The sequence below is a fragment of the Gadus chalcogrammus genome, chromosome 3, assembly GCF_026213295.1.
Source record: "Gadus chalcogrammus isolate NIFS_2021 chromosome 3, NIFS_Gcha_1.0, whole genome shotgun sequence".
NCBI classification, from domain to species: Eukaryota; Metazoa; Chordata; class Actinopteri; order Gadiformes; family Gadidae; genus Gadus; species Gadus chalcogrammus.
The window spans coordinates 7,847,746-7,863,649 of NC_079414.1; the positions used below are offsets into that span (position 1 = coordinate 7,847,746).

The following is a 15,904-nucleotide window of genomic DNA, read 5'->3' on the forward strand; positions in this document are numbered from 1 at the left end:
CGTTAATACAGCAAATGTAAAGGCTTGTGTTTCGATGCGGAATTAATACTTGAAGTCGGAGTTCCCCCCGGAACGTTTAGCCAAAGTATACTACTCCGACTCCGAAATCCGACTCCGTAACTACGGAGACCCCTCAGAAGCTCTCTGTCGGTATGTCGGATTTGCAATGCAATTCGCCGCTCGATCGATCTTATATGATGACTACAAACCATGTAAACAGTGGTGGTTTTAGTATTTTTCTGAAACAGGGGCCATAAAGGGGCCACATGTTACATTCATGGGCCAAGTACGGGATACACCCAAGCACACAAATAATTTCAGTATGGCACAAATACATCATACCTTTTTCAAACGCGCCAAAAAAAGTGATGAAGCAGTTAAGTTCTTAATGATTTTCTCGTTTATATTGTGCATAAAGGACACAATGCATACAACTCATTCAATGCAATACATCACACACAAAACAAAAAATAGGTATTTTAACAACCATGTACAACACCGTTTCCACATACAAATAGTTACTCCCCCCTGCCTCCCTCAATGTCAGGCTCTGGTAACGTTCAGCCATTAACAATCACAGTTTCAAGAAAAAAACATATAAAGCCAAGGCCTCCGCAGGTCCGCCTCTTCTCCTAAGTTGCATTGACACATTACTGCCGCCAATAGTGTGGGTGTGGAATTGCATCTGTGATCGTTGAATTCTCCGGTAGTTCTTCTCATCAATTGATTGACGGAACAGGGGCACGTCAGGGGCCAATCAGATTTGGGGGGCCAGGGCCCCTGTGGCCCCGTCCCTAGAACCGCCACTGCATGTAAGCAGTGTTGTAAATAAACTTCCCTTATTTGGTGTTTTATTGGTCCTTAATGTGCAAAGAAAAAAAATTACAAAGTAATTAAGGTGCAAAGTCAAACCGGAGAAGTGATTCTGGAAATAATTTTGTAAGAGGACCAACCACAGCCCATGCCGTCTCCGTTGCGGTGACCAATAGGTCCATGGCCATTGGCCACGGTCCAAAAATATTGGATGCGCACGTAAGCTACGGAGAGGGTCTCCGACAGGCTCTCCGGCTACGGAGAGGGCTCTTCGTGTCTACGTACAGCACTTTACCATGCACACGCATTTGAAAAGGCACCATCCAGGTGTTATTATCACCGTTGCTGTGAAAAAAAACCGAACCCAGCTCACAACACTATTTCAACAACCCCTTTCTGGGAATTTACAAATGCAAATGCCATAACCAAGTTTATTGGTGTTTTCATTGCTGCTGATCTACGGCCATTCTCCGTTGTAGACAAATAAGCAGTTTTTAACATTTGAACCGTACCATCCTGTACTCTACCGTGACTTCAAAACCGAGGTACGATCCGAACCGTGACTTTTGTGTACCGTTACACCCCTAACACACACACACACACACACACACACACACACACACACACACACACACACACACACACACACACACACACACACACACACACACACACACACACACACACACACACACACACATACATATATATATAAAAACAGCATAACCAGAACATTTGAAAAACACCAGGAAAAATAGGCAGCAAAACATTTAAACTTACGCACACACTGTGTGAAATGAAGGCCGACCCTCCCATGTAAACACACACCCACACATAGATTTTTTTTATCACAGCATATACACAAAAGTCAAAGTCCCTGTCAAACACACAGTCTGTGTTTCACAAATGTATGTGGCGTGCACAAAGGAGGTGAGGGAGCAGCCATGTAGTGGAGCCAGAGGGCGCCGGGGGGTCAGCCCGGAGACAAAGACACAGCACCACCACCTTACTCAGAGACCCTCCCACGTACACCGGGGTGAGGCCCTCCCATTAAGGGCCGCAGCCCGCTATAAAGCAGTCCTTTACTGAGGCTCTGCAGACACAGGCCCCGGGGTGAGGAGGGAGGGCTGGGGGGGAGTAATGATGATGGGGGAGGGGGTACATTAATTTAGAAAGCTACTTTGAGTTGTCTCTTCTTTTTTTTTTTTTTTTAAGAGGAGCCCTTCGTTGAACCCCCCCCCCCACACACACACACACAGACACACACACACACACACAGACAGACACACACACACACACACACGCAATCTTATACCTTTCATACAGACACAGACCCACAGAACCACAGACCCACAGACACACACACACACACACACACAGACAGACACATTTGGCCCATTCATTCTACAGATTTATGATCTCTTAAAGTGGGGAGAAGAAACTGAGGATAGGCGGACCCCAGTTAGAGAGAGATAAAGGGAGAGAGAGAGATAGAGAGAGCGCGAGAGAGAGAGTGCGAGAGAGACAGAGGGAGAGACGAAGAGAAAGAGAAAAGGCGGGGTTTTTCGCAAGAAATCTCTTAAAAGACCAATGAAAAGAGTTTGAACCGATGAGGGAATAGAAGAAAGAGAGGGAAGGAGGGAGGGGGGTGTTCACAGTGGGTGGGGGCTGGGGCTGTCACAAACATTTCCAAGGTTGCCATCTGGGATAGGCTCGGACCCTTCAAACCGTCACTCACAACCCCCTTACACACACATACACAAGCAAACACACACACACACTCACGCACGCACACACACACATACACACACACACACACCTCACTACCGTCCCCACTTAGCTGCCTAAAATCAGATGGGGTGTACAGTACAGCGCATATTGGGTGCCTGGTCCGGCAGGTCCCCGGCCTGTGATTGGCTGGTCAGGGCATCTATCAAATGGCTGCAGTAAGCCAATCAGCCACAGAGCTTCATGCTGATCCATAATGGCTCCATTGAAGCAGCCTCTGTTTCATAATCCCATTGCTATAATCCCCCGGGGTCAGGGAGCAGGCAGCAGTTTGCCTTCCCTCTGCAGACTGACAGCCCTCTCCTTTTAAGGCCGGGAGAAAGTGGAAATTAGGGCCAGAGCAGGAAAGAAGCTTGCAGTAAAGGCAGACCCACGTTTGAGTTGTGTACTTTCAAGTATTTCCAAACGCGCATGCATGGACGCACAAACAAAAACACACACACACACACACACACACACACACACACACACACACACACACACACACACACACACACACACACACACACACACACACACACACACACACACACACACACACACACACACACACACGTTCATGAAGGTATGATCGTTTATCTGTCAGGTTTCAGATTTAAAGAGCTATAATAATGGCCAAGGTAATGGTAGCGCACCACTTCTGTTTTAGTGGGTTGCTTAAAATTAATCATTACTAATTAGTAGAGCTGTCAGTTAAACGCGTTATTAACGGCGTTAACGCAAACCAAATTTAACGGCGTTACATTTTTTATCGCGCGATTAACGCAATTATTTTATTAAAACAAAAAAAAAAAACTTTTTTTTTTTTTTGGCTCAAAACAAAGAAGCAGTAGCCTGACTGCTATGTTCAAATGACATTTGTTCAAAGCAGTCGTTTAATTGCACTATAGGCTCTTTTTTTGTATAGTCCTGTTTTGATCAGTGTATATGCCAATGTTGTTATCAATAAAAAATCATTTGCACAAGGCAAGCCGATGCACTTCACCATGTTGATAAGAGAATTAAAATGAGAAGAATTATGGGACAAAAAAATCAAGGGATATTTAGCATAGAAAAATAATTTGCGATTAATCGCGATTAATTAGAGTTAACTATGACATTAATGCGATTAATCACGATTAAATATTTTAATCGCTTGACAGCTCTACTAATTAGAGAACTTACAATAGAAATCTTTCAGCAAAGGCAGTTCAAGGGGCTAACATAGTTGTTTTTCTTCACCGTAACCCACTAGTTAGAGCTGTGCATGCACTTGAGACTCATTCCATTTATTTTGATCTGTAGTCAGTCTTTGGATCAAATGTGTTGAATTCCTCAGAAAAGTACCATTAACAACAAAATAGATTTTAGTTGGTTTCAAGGCCTGACTTTGGCTCTGGCATTGCAAATTGTGTTGTGTTCTTGCAGTAATGTTACGTCTAACCAGGCCCAAGCAGTGGGCAATTTGACAAACTGGAGTGTACCTGCATGGCTGATGTGGTTTCCAGTGCAAACTCTATGCATATTATAAGGTAACTGCCTCTCCAAATTACTAAATAATACAGCCCAGCGAATAAACACTCCATCCAGTGATAATTGACATGCAAACACAAACAAAAAAAACACACACACACACACACACACACACACACACACACACACACACACACACACACACACACACACACACACACACACACACACACACACACACACACACACACACACACACACACACACACACACACACTTTCCCTGACAAGACAAGCCAATAAATACTGGGAAAAAAGGGATGCGGAAACAGCAGACACAAACAAATCAAATAAATCAGAAGTAGAAGTCAAATCTGACATAAAAACATCACACAATATACAGTTATAGCATATTTACATTTGTCTTAAGTGTGTTTTTGGATGGTGGTGGTGTTGTTTTTGTCTATGATGTTGGTTTCTTCCAGTCAAAAATGGCGACCTCAGCACTGTGCGTGGGTCTATATGCTAGAAGGTTGTGCTACAGGGGCCTTGGCAGTGGCAGTGCCCTGTAAGACGAGCCAGGGGAGACGGGTGAGGAACAGAGCTCGGGTGGAACGCTAAGCACACTGTGTCTCTAACCTTGGGACAACTGCTGAGCCCAGCCATAACCGGGTCGTCATGCCAACAGCAAAACAAGGCGTCCTCCTCGCTTTACTTTAGCTTTGTTGTTCAGCCCAGAGGTGAAACCGTATAGCAAGCACTGGTGATGATGTACAGATTGTGTTGGTTGAAAAAAAGTCCACAAAAGATATGATCTTATGAGCCTCTCATGAATGACTGTCTTCCAAAGCGACCTCTAATTAAACAATATGCATGGAACTCATTTCATGAGTAAAATGAAAAAAGTAATATATTTTATTACCAATATTACCATGTCCCTCACAAACACCTTCCGGCTGGGGATCCAAAGTAATCTCAATACTGTTTTCACGCAAAGGTACCCAGTGTTCATTTCCTCCCACACTGTTGTGCCTGACAGCCTGTTTATAGAGCAGTACCTTTTGTACTCAATTTAATTGTTAAATCCAGCAAGAAGTGAGAAGAAAACTAAGAGTCCGGGGCGGGGGGGCGGAGGGAGAGAGAGTGAGTTTGGCTTTCTGCTGAAAGAGGTTTTTGTTAGGTTCAAGCAACATCTTTTCAGGCCCTCCAGTATGAAAGCTCAATGGAGGCAGGTAAAATCTCTTTTGTGTCAGGTAAAAATGGTGGCCATTTTCAGTGCGGCCGTGACATTGCGAATAAAGTTGTGTTCTAGTAATACTGTTACGTTTAACCAGGCCCAAGCAGTGGGCCACCGAGCAAATGTTGTGATGACAAGAATAGATTTCACATCCAAAGATAGTCTTTTTTATAAATCCAGAATGAGTGGAGGTGAAATTCATTCATCTACCAGATGTACACACATTAGAATACAACAGCAACTACTGAATTGATAGAGTGCTTGTTTTACAACTACATCCAACATCCATCGCTCAATATTCATCACATCATTAGCTTTTTTTATTTTTTTGATTCAACTGTTAAGACCATAATAAATACGATACAATTTGCTGAGAAGAACTCAGACCAACACCAGGGCCAGCACAACACGATGACCCTTTTTGGAAACGAAACCTGAGTGAGGGAGGTCAATTTCAAATGGGTGTGATCAACCTAACCCCATGACGAACATCTGAGTACACGCTTTGTAAATATCATGTTAATTCTAACATGCTGGCACGATAATGTGCGAGCACACTTTGTTACTATCATGCTAACTATTTTGAATCATCTTGAATACATTTTTGCCTATTGGGTTGAAAAGTTAATCGATTGTTCCTTAACCAATGACAAAAAAATTCTATCAATCTTGGGCATATCTGAGATATTCTCTTTGTTTGTCATCAAGCAGACATACAAATGTAAGACTCTGAAGCAGAGATGGCAGAGATGGCACGGACACAGCGACGCATGCAAGAAGAAGTGCTAGTCTACTGCCAGGTGAGTGAGCGGTCTGGAGGGAAAGTGAGTGTAGGCCAGGGGCACTCCAGAGCCGCCAGCATGGAGTATATATTTTGTGTGCTAGCCTGCCAGTGCTGGGGCCAGGCTGACCCAGGGAACATCTGTGTCGGTGGTTGTCAGCTTTGCATTTGCAGCTAGCTGTCAGCGTGCCATCTGTCTCTATAAAGAGCGAATTGTTCTTTCAGCGGCAGCGAGCAGAAGAAGAATGAAAGAACTGGCAGTGTTGCACGCATCATGAGGAACATTCCTTAATGGGCAGCTCTGCGTCAGGGAACCACGCATAAATGAACACAATGTGCATACACACGTACAAACACATACATACACACACGCAAGCATACAAGAATAAAGACAAACACGCACACACGAATATACGTAGAAACATCCACACGCAGATTGCTAAAAACATACGCCCATAGTATGTTATGTGCTATAATTATTTTCCCTAATTATTTTCTGCTGGAGATTTTCAATAAGAGATAAATAATATTTTATTAATAATCTCTTTTATTGAGTTAATAATTTCTAAGCAATGTTAGTGTTGTTGGTGGTGACTCTGCATGTCTTTCATGAAATCCAACATGGATGGATACGTAGTAGAGAGTGAATGAGAGAAAGAGTGAGACTAAAAGACAGGTTATGAAGGATGGAAGAACACACAAACGCACACACACATGCACACGCTCTTCCCCCTGAAAAACAGGCACACACTAATTCACCAAATGTCCCTGGCAGCCATCATGTCACTCTGCCTCCCCTTGGGCCCTCAGCTCTTACAGAACACTGTCCCTTTCCAATGGTGAAAGGATGGACATATGTACAAGAAGACACAAGAGAATAGACCACCTACCACACACAGTAAGCTACCAGACACTGTGCAAAAAGAAAGAACACGCAGTGTGCTAGCGGCGTGGGCCATTCAACCAGCTAAAGAGATTGTTTGATTTCAAGTCACTGCTGTTGTGTGTCTGCAAGCATGAGCCAATTACGGGTAAACTGACAAATCAAATCCCCTTTTCTTATCCCTTTGTGTGCTCTGACACATTGACAGGCAGGAGGGCTATTTTTACCTCCACATTAAAAACTGTTTTCACAGATCGCTGACTGGAACTCTGCCTTTCATTAAGGAAATCTATTTACGAAGGGAGGGGGGGCTTGGTAGGCCGAGGAGTGTGTGGGGGGTGATAAGGGCTGATTAAAACACTCAGTGAGCACAGTCTGATGCGCAGTGTGGAGCCTGGATATCATTCTGATATTATCTTGTGACAAATGATGTCATTTCAACAGGAAACGAAATAACAAAAATAGACCAGCGGGTGTAATCTGTGATTTTAGGAGCAATCCCAACATGAGATCCACTGAGAGACAGTGGCAGCACACACTACCTTGCAATTGACGGTTATTACTTGACATAAAAACCATTGCAATCGACACCTGGTACCGAATCTGCAGATGTGGAGTATGGTTAATTAGATTTCCTTATCATTTTCATTCTGTTATAAAATAATACAGATGATGTAATCCCAATCTGTGATGTGAAGGAAGTCAGAACACAACACCCCAGAGCCTCTGGATGTGTCAACAGCAATTACATTGGAAGTGGGTAAGAGGTAGAGAATATTACCTTCCTTCCATCCTTCCCAACCTCCTAACTTCTTTCCTTCCTCCTACACCCTTCCTTCCTTGCTTCCTTCCTTCCCTTTCTCGCTCCATCCCGTTTTTCTTTCATTGCTTCCCCCAATCTTCCTTCCCTACCTCCTTCATTTCTTCCTATATCCCCGCCCTCAGCCCGCTGATGATGTCATTGCACACCACATCAGGCCCCACGAGCGTGACCAGGGCTGCAGATGACGGGGTGAGACAGGGACACGACGCAGCTGAACACACCGCCAAACACAAGGGGCTTCCCTCAATGGGACCGCCAATTAAGCAACAGTCACCTGGGTGGTAGAGAGAGAGTGAGAGTGAGAGTGAGAGAGAGAGAATGTTCCGAAATGCACATTCAATGCGGTTGAGATGAACCCCCCCCCACAGAGACAGGTAACTTCATCCTCGCGAGGAAGTTCCCGGTTAGCCCAATTAACGCCAATCGAGCTGGGCTGTTTCATCATAGGCTGATTAAGAGGATGTTAACGTGGCATTCACCGCTGGATTTTTATATTCCCCACCCTGCCTCCTGCAATGATATCATGAGAGCCATTACAGCGTTAAAGTCTACTTATGTCCTAACATTATATGCATCTTTGACATTGACCACAATCAGTACAATTTGGTTAATTTAAGAAGCCAGCAATCCAGCTGAACTTTGTAATTACGTAATTCACAAATATAAAGAATTATAAGTTTGTTTGCATGTGCGTGTGTTTGTGTGTCTCGGTGTGTGTGTGTGTGTGTGCGTGCGTGTGCGTGCGTGTGTGTTTGGTGCCATGTGAAAGTGCTTAAACGCTAAGCCCCCTGTGGGCACGTGGCTGGCACATTTGAGACAGGCCACTAGGAACATGAGGGGATTCGACACTTTGCGCTGTGTCAACACAACAAGGACAGTATGGACACCAACACCCTAACAGCCACACAAGCGATCTAATATGTCACTCTGCTACAGAAAGGACTACATAAAGGAGGTTTTGCCCTCTGACTGGAGGTCATCAGGTGAGAAAGGGGTCTGGTCAAGGCGGCTGCGACAGACAGTTTCCATTTTCTCAAAGCAGAAGATGAGAGTGGATACGATCACGAACAGTGATCGTAAGTGACATTCAGCTCCCAGCAGGTGTTATCCACACCAAACACAAGGAAACAGAAACCCAACAAACAAAATGTGCCCTGTTTATAAAACTGGTATAAACTCTATGACAGAAGGGATTTACAACGCCATTAGTGCAAAGCTTCACCGTTAAATCTCTCAGGGCTGGTTTAAAAAAAAACGCATGCATAACAAACTTGTTTAGTATTTGTGAAATGTGCATAATGCGATTTATCAACCCAAATCCTGAACATGCAGTGTGGTTCCTGCCTAAATCCTCTCAAACTCATCATGTAGGAGCTGAAAATATGAGCATGTGGTGGAGCAGTGAGTGTTAATGGGTGACTATGTACAACCATTGCGTGTCGTTGAACAAATTGCCTGCTGTATTAAACAGCAATCAATTTGCAGATGAGGTGCATATGTCACACGTATAACTAAAGCAAGCTAGAGAAATGTGTGTGTCTGTGCATGCAGGAGTCGTATATACATACATCGTCAGAAAGACAGATACAAGATGAGAATGGGTAAGAGAGAAATAAAGGGAGGGAACACGAGACCAAGACAGAGACAGACCCAGAGACAGACCCAGAGACAGACCCAGAGACAGACCCAGAGACAGACCCAGAGACAGACCCAGAAACAGAGACAGACCCAGAGACAGACCCAGAGACAGAGACAGACCCAGAGACAGACCCAGAGACAGAGACAGACCCAGAGACAGACCCAGAGCCAGAGACAGACCCAGAGACAGACCCAGAGACAGACCCAGAGACAGACCCAGAGACAGAGACAGACCCAGAGACAGAGACAGAGACAGACCCAGAGACAGAGACAGAGACAGAGACAGACCCAGAGACAGAGACAGAGACAGACCCAGAGACAGACCCAGAGACAGACCCAGAGACAGACTTAAAGGGTTAAAGAGAGAGCTAAGCCTAAGAAGAGAGTGATAATGATAGATACGGCAGCTCGCCCTTCAGCCTCGCTTGATTCATCCTCTGCTGTGAGTCACCTCTGTCTCCCAGGGCAGCTCCCAGGCACCAGCAGCAGGACTAAAAGCACCTGGAGGTGTGCTACGGCTCACTTCCTGTGTGTGCTTGGGGTCACGCCCCTTGTGCGCAGGAGACAAGCACTTTACCCCGCAACAAAATCCCCTCCAGAGACGAGGGGCGCTGGAGCGAAAGAAGAGACTTTGAAAAAAATAAGTGAAATGTAGCAGTTGGATTACAAGGTTTCTTCTGGTGCACACAGACACGCGAGTGCAAGCACATGCACACAGGCACGCACTATACACAAACAAACGCAAACACACAAATTCAAACATTGTCTTTATATGTCACATTTGAGAGGAAAACGTTTACTATTGATGGAGGAGTTTGGGAGAGATGATCATTAAATGGTCTGTATGGTGAGACGATATGATTACAGCAGCCTGGACTGAGAGTGGTGGGCGGTAGAGGTTAGTCCTGCCGAGTTCACATCGCTTTGGGGACGAGGATAACCGGCTCTGAATGTATGAGTGTCATCATAGATTAAATGGGGAGGATATGTCCTATGTAATCACACAACTGTATTAAGGCGCAGTAAACTCAAAAAAAACAAAAGGTTATGCACGGACACTACAACGTCATAATCATTATGGGGCAGATCACAGATTCATAAAAACAAGCCACAGAGGAAGTCTGCAGAAGTAAGATATGCTGCTGGACGGGATCCGTTGAAGGAGAGAAGTAAGCAAACCAGTAACCCTTCTCCCCATTGTCTGTGAAAGAGTAATATTTAACTTCCTATTGTGCAAGTGCTTCTAATCCCTCTACAAACACCGCCGGTTCAAACAAACAGCAGCCGGGGCCAAGAGCAATCTGTCCAAGATCAGTATCGATCACTGTGTCCCTGGGGGCATTGACATGGGTCCCTAGACTGGTTTGACCCTCCTCCCGACACACACTGCCCCCCCCCGCCGATCCCTCCAACCTCAGACAAGCCTGTGGTGTCCCTAGAGGTCAGCCACCTTGACAAATGCACCAGGTCATTGTCCGCAGGATGGACAGCGAAATGGAGAGCTAAAGAACATGTGAAAGAGAAAGAGTGAAAGGACATTTGAAGAAGGAAGACCGTTCAGCGACCTCACCATTTGGGGGATCCCGCTCCCTCCTCTACCCCCTCCTCTATTCTACTCCCTGCGTTTGAACACCACTCGAGGAAACGTAAAGCACCGCCGCAAAATAGAGACAGCTGATTGAGGAGAGCCACTTAATGCTGGACCACAAAACAGCCAGCACCCCCCACACACACACACACTCCAAACCGGATTGGATTTACCATAATCCCGTGGGACCTCGGTCCCGCCTCAAAGAGTGACCCTGACACGAGCCTATGACTGAGAGAGAGAGAGAGAGAGAGAGAGAGAGAGAGAGAGAGAGAGAGAGAGAGAGAGAGAGAGAGATTCCTTTTAGCAGTGTGTTTGGGGCCCCAAACCAGGCAGGTGCTAATCTTTGTGTGTGTGTGTGTGTGTGTGTGTGTGTGTGTGTGTGTGTGTGTGTGTGTGTGTGTGTGTGTGTGTGTGTGTGTGTGTGTGTGTGTGTGTGTGTGTGGTAAAAGGGGGTCCGTTTGCCGTCTGTCAGCACAGCCTGCTGTTTCCCTGATCGCCCGGTCCACATCCTCATCCACAGTGGTCTCTGGCATGCGTGTATGTGTGTACGTGTGCATGTTTGAGGGGAAAACAGTGCTATCCCTGATACACTAATGTATCCAGGATAAGGTATCGCTCTAATTGCATTAGTGCAGCGGGGGTCAGTGTGTGTGGGTGTGTTGGTTACGCACCCACAACCTCCCGCTGTTCGAACCTCCCTAAGGACTGCACTCCGGCTCATAGTTGGGAGGACTGATTTGCGTGTGTGTGAGTTTGTGTATTGGTTTGTCAAAGCCGCAGCTGGGTTACCCAGTAACTTAAGCAAAGGAACAGCAAGTCTTTTTCACTAGAAACAGTATGTGTTTCAGATAAAGCCATCTGCAAAAGGTCTCTTGTGTAGGTGGACTTAATGTCTTTTGCTTACATAAATCATGAAAACATCTTGCCGAATCAACTTTATTTTCATTTATCTGAATGTACATTCCGCAACTGACAGGCACACATTCATTCACACACTCTCTCTCTCTCTCTCTCTCTCTCTCTCTCTCTCTCTCTCTCTCACACCCCCACACACACACACACACACACACACACACACACACACAAGATCAGAAATGTCACTCAAGTTGTGCGATCATGCACATCAACCACAAACACGCACAGTTAAAGACCGACTATAGACCAGACCGTTCCCGATGGAGATGCGCATGCATGCAAGCAATTAAATGATGACAGAGTAACAGACGGTAACACGAGACGCCTACCTTGTCAAACAGAGACTTCCATTGCTGAGAGGAATAGAAAGAGGGGGGGGGGGGGGGGGGGGGGGGGGGGGGGAAGAGAAAACGCTATTGAAGATGTGTGCGACAGAAGGGCCGACAAGGTAAACAGGTAAACGTAGTAACAGTAACAGGTGTCACAGAAAGTCTAGAGGCAACACCTGCATCCAGAGGGGCGTCATTCTGAGGGGCCAAGCAAACTAGGCTGGTAGTACGGTAGACTATATGACCGTTGTGGTCATAGTACCATCCCCACCAATGCATAATCTAATGGTAAAAGCTGAAGCAAGCATACGATGCAATAAATGTATTGTCATTCTTAAAACGTGCAGAGAAGTTAGTTTTACAGTAGCTTATAGCGTGATGACAAGATTGTAATAGTTAAGTGGACGGAGAAACATGTCTAAAATGTGCACGTGAGAAAAGGCTAGTCCGAGACTTACGTCCTCTGGCGCGACGGGAAGGATGTCGGCGCTCTCCAACACCTCGATCGCGTCCCCCTCAGCGTTGGCTGCGACCGCCGGGGAGCAGTTGACCGGCGGCAGCTCCCGGCCTCCGCCACTCATCCTCGCGCTGTTCTTTCCAATGACTCTCGCGGAGCAACGACTATAAAATCCTATATCATCAACACGCGTTGTCCCATTATTGATACCGAGACTTCCTTAGGATAACTCACGTACTTGGTGCAGGCTTCTTCTACGCGACTTAGAAGTATCCGTGGGAGCACCCAAAATACTGGCTTCATACTAATTAAAAAGGACCCCTACTTAATTTCCATTCTCATTGAGATGAATCCATGTCAAAGTAGACTACCCTGAGTGACAGCATATAGACATGCGCCGTCAACTCTGCTTGCAGTTCCTCCACAAAATTTCACCAGGCGAGGCGAAAAGTTACGTCCCAAGTTGCGGACCCTGAGCAGCCGTCACGTTGTACACCTTGGGAATGAAGTCCGCTCGTGTTGTGTGTCAGTCACGGCACCGCTTCCCGCTGTGTTCCTCCCCACGGACGAGGCCAATGGAGGTCGCCGGTGCTTGGGAATGGACCAGTCCTGCCCGGCTATCGGAACACACAACCGAAATCTCGTGCCGTGCGTTGCGTGCGGGAACCCACGTTTCAAAAGAATAGTCTCACATACGTAGAGCGGCGGCCGGCGAAAAGCCCGAGTTTTTATAGCCTCCCCCAGAGAAATAATGACATCACGGCGAGAGTGAACCCCTGTACGTCACCATAAACTAACTAGTAACTACGCCACCGACAACTACGAATGCACGCAGCGCAGATAGGCAGTGGCACTAGACTAGACCAGACGACGGATGAAAGAACCCCCCGGTCCTATTATTGTGCATGTGCAAAATAGCACGCGAATGTGGTTGCAACAAGGCTATTTATTGGCTGTGTGCTGCTCGCGCTCACTGTCTGGAGCGAGCCCCGCGAAAACTCCAGCAAGTGCCAATTTCTGGTGCGTCATGCTACCTGGCGATTGTTGTGTTTTTTTCTTCCCAGGTCCTCTGTCTGCCGGCGGTGCAGCGCGGGTCGGATGCCCGGTGTATCGCTGCCTCGCCGTCTGAGGGAAGCCTCTGGGAAAACACACGGGGCTGACTCCGAGCTGCTGTGGGAAGACTCTGGCTGACTCCACCGAGCTGGTGCTGCTCCAGGGAGTCGTACACGGGCAGCGTTCCACCGCTGCGCGATGCCGCTGCCTGCCTATATAGGCTGTTACTCGTCGAGGGAGCGAGGCACAGTAGAACGAGAGACACACGCATTGTACCCCATGTCCCTCTACCAGCATGACAAGAGTCATCACTGTCTATATTACATGTAGTACGTCTCACTCCATCCAGCGTTGCTTTAAATGTCTTCTTGAAATGTAGGCCTCAAGTGTTTCAACATCAGTGGTCGACCATTTCATACTTGGAATGCTGTTCTAATTTGTATGGTATTTTATTCGTTAATTTTCCAATATTTATAACGATGAAATAAGAGGTTGGAAATGATATATAAATAAATAATACTATTAAAAATGATATATTAAGTTTTTCGAATCCTCGATTCATCTTTATATATTATATATTTTTTAAATATTTAACAGGCAAGAAATATACCCTGAAACAAGTTATTCCATTAACCATCATATCTGCTCCAGTGAGTTAGATGAGGTTCGATTAAGAGTTGGGTGAGTTGCCTACACAACTTATCTTAGTGCTTCTAAAGACAAACAGACGTTGATCATGGATGTATGGCATAGGGCCACGTCATTGTAGGCTAGTAATCTGTAATGGTACCAAACTGTAGGCTTTCTAATTCGTACAGTCAAAGGCCTATAACTGTGGTATAGGTAACCCAACAATTAAAATAAGAGCAAGTGGTACATTCATATGAAGGACAAAGGAGTAGAAAGAAGGAGGTGCGGAGAGAGAGAGTGAGTGAGTGAGTGGGTGAGTGGGAAAGAGACAGAATAAGGTGACAAATGAAGGCGAATATGTATGACTATTTTCATAGTCTTGAAATGTGCCCTGTTGTTTCTATCTCTAATAAAAGGGTATTCATGACACTATCAATTTCCATTGCAATGAGTGGAATTCCCCTGTGAAGGTCCCTCTTAAAATCATATCTCAATCCATGACCTATACATTCCAGGCTGTTTTGTTGTAACATTGGAATTTTCCTTTCCAGAGTGAAAGGCTGTAAAAACCATCCCCTCTTGGGCTCTTCTGAGACAATCAGCCCCATAATGGTTGTGTCCTCCTCCTCCGGCCCTCCCACTCTTTAAAGTCCTCACGGTGCATCAAACACACCTAATGGCGGAGTGAGAGATGCCCTGCTGCAGGTACGCAGGGCGTCGCCAACGACGACGCAGCGGCAGGAGAGAAACACGTCTTTCTGTGGCTTCTCATCAGTCTCCTGGTTCACACTCCCTCCTCAGCTATGCACCAGCATTGCCATGGAAACAATATGGTGGAGGAATATATTGAACCGTGGGGGTCCCTCTGACTCCTACTCAGGCGCTATGGCTCGAGGTGTTCCCAACGCTGATTGTTTAACACTTTCATACATCTACATCTACATAGTTTACTGTTAATCTGATCAAAGTGAGCTCTTTGGCTGAATCACAGTCGATACTGGAGTGTATTAACAAAGGCACAAACATAATGCTTGGAAATAGCATTCCGTCCATCACTCTACCCTGCCTACAAATGTTGTAAGTGAGTCAATGCATTACTTTGACTCAACATATTCTTTCATTTCATAAAATAATCGAATAGTTCGTTTATTATTATCTTTATGTATTTTCTATCCACTTCAGCCATGAGCAAGATCAAATCAAGTAGTAAAATAAACCAAAGATAATGCTTTATCTGTAATGTGGAGAAGGGTGACGTCACTGTGGGGCGTGAGCAGCAACGTGGATCGCAGCCTGCGCGCAGCAGTTCCATTAGAAGCAGTTAATTGAGCAGAAAAGGAGTTTTTCACAAGTCTCTGCTTTCACAAGTCAAGTAAAATCTGCATAGGTTGTGTCACCTAGACCCCAGAGAGAGAGAGAGAGAGAGAGAGAGAGAGAGAGAGAGAGAGAGAGAGAGAGAGAGAGAGAGAGAGAGAAATCAGTTAGTTGCTCTTTCGCTCTAAAGGGTTAGGCAAT

The 15,904-nt window shown here is 45.8% G+C and overlaps 1 protein-coding gene across 2 annotated transcripts in view; it reads right to left on the minus strand.

Annotated features, from left to right (window-relative positions):
• The window catches only part of rhbdl3 (rhomboid, veinlet-like 3 (Drosophila)), a 49,497-nt gene extending 35,522 nt beyond the window's left edge, over nucleotides 1–13,975 (minus strand). The window contains exons 1-2 of one of the 2 annotated variants that reach the window (XM_056585724.1): nucleotides 12,708–13,975; nucleotides 12,250–12,273 (exon numbers count right to left, since the gene is read on the minus strand). In XM_056585724.1, coding sequence (XP_056441699.1) covers nucleotides 12,250–12,273; nucleotides 12,708–12,830 — 147 coding nt within the window. In that variant the 5' untranslated portion in view covers nucleotides 12,831–13,975. The remainder of the gene's footprint in view (nucleotides 1–12,249; nucleotides 12,274–12,707) is intronic. The other variant, XM_056585726.1, reaches the window with a different exon arrangement.
• Between the last annotated feature and the right edge of the window lie 1,929 nt (nucleotides 13,976–15,904).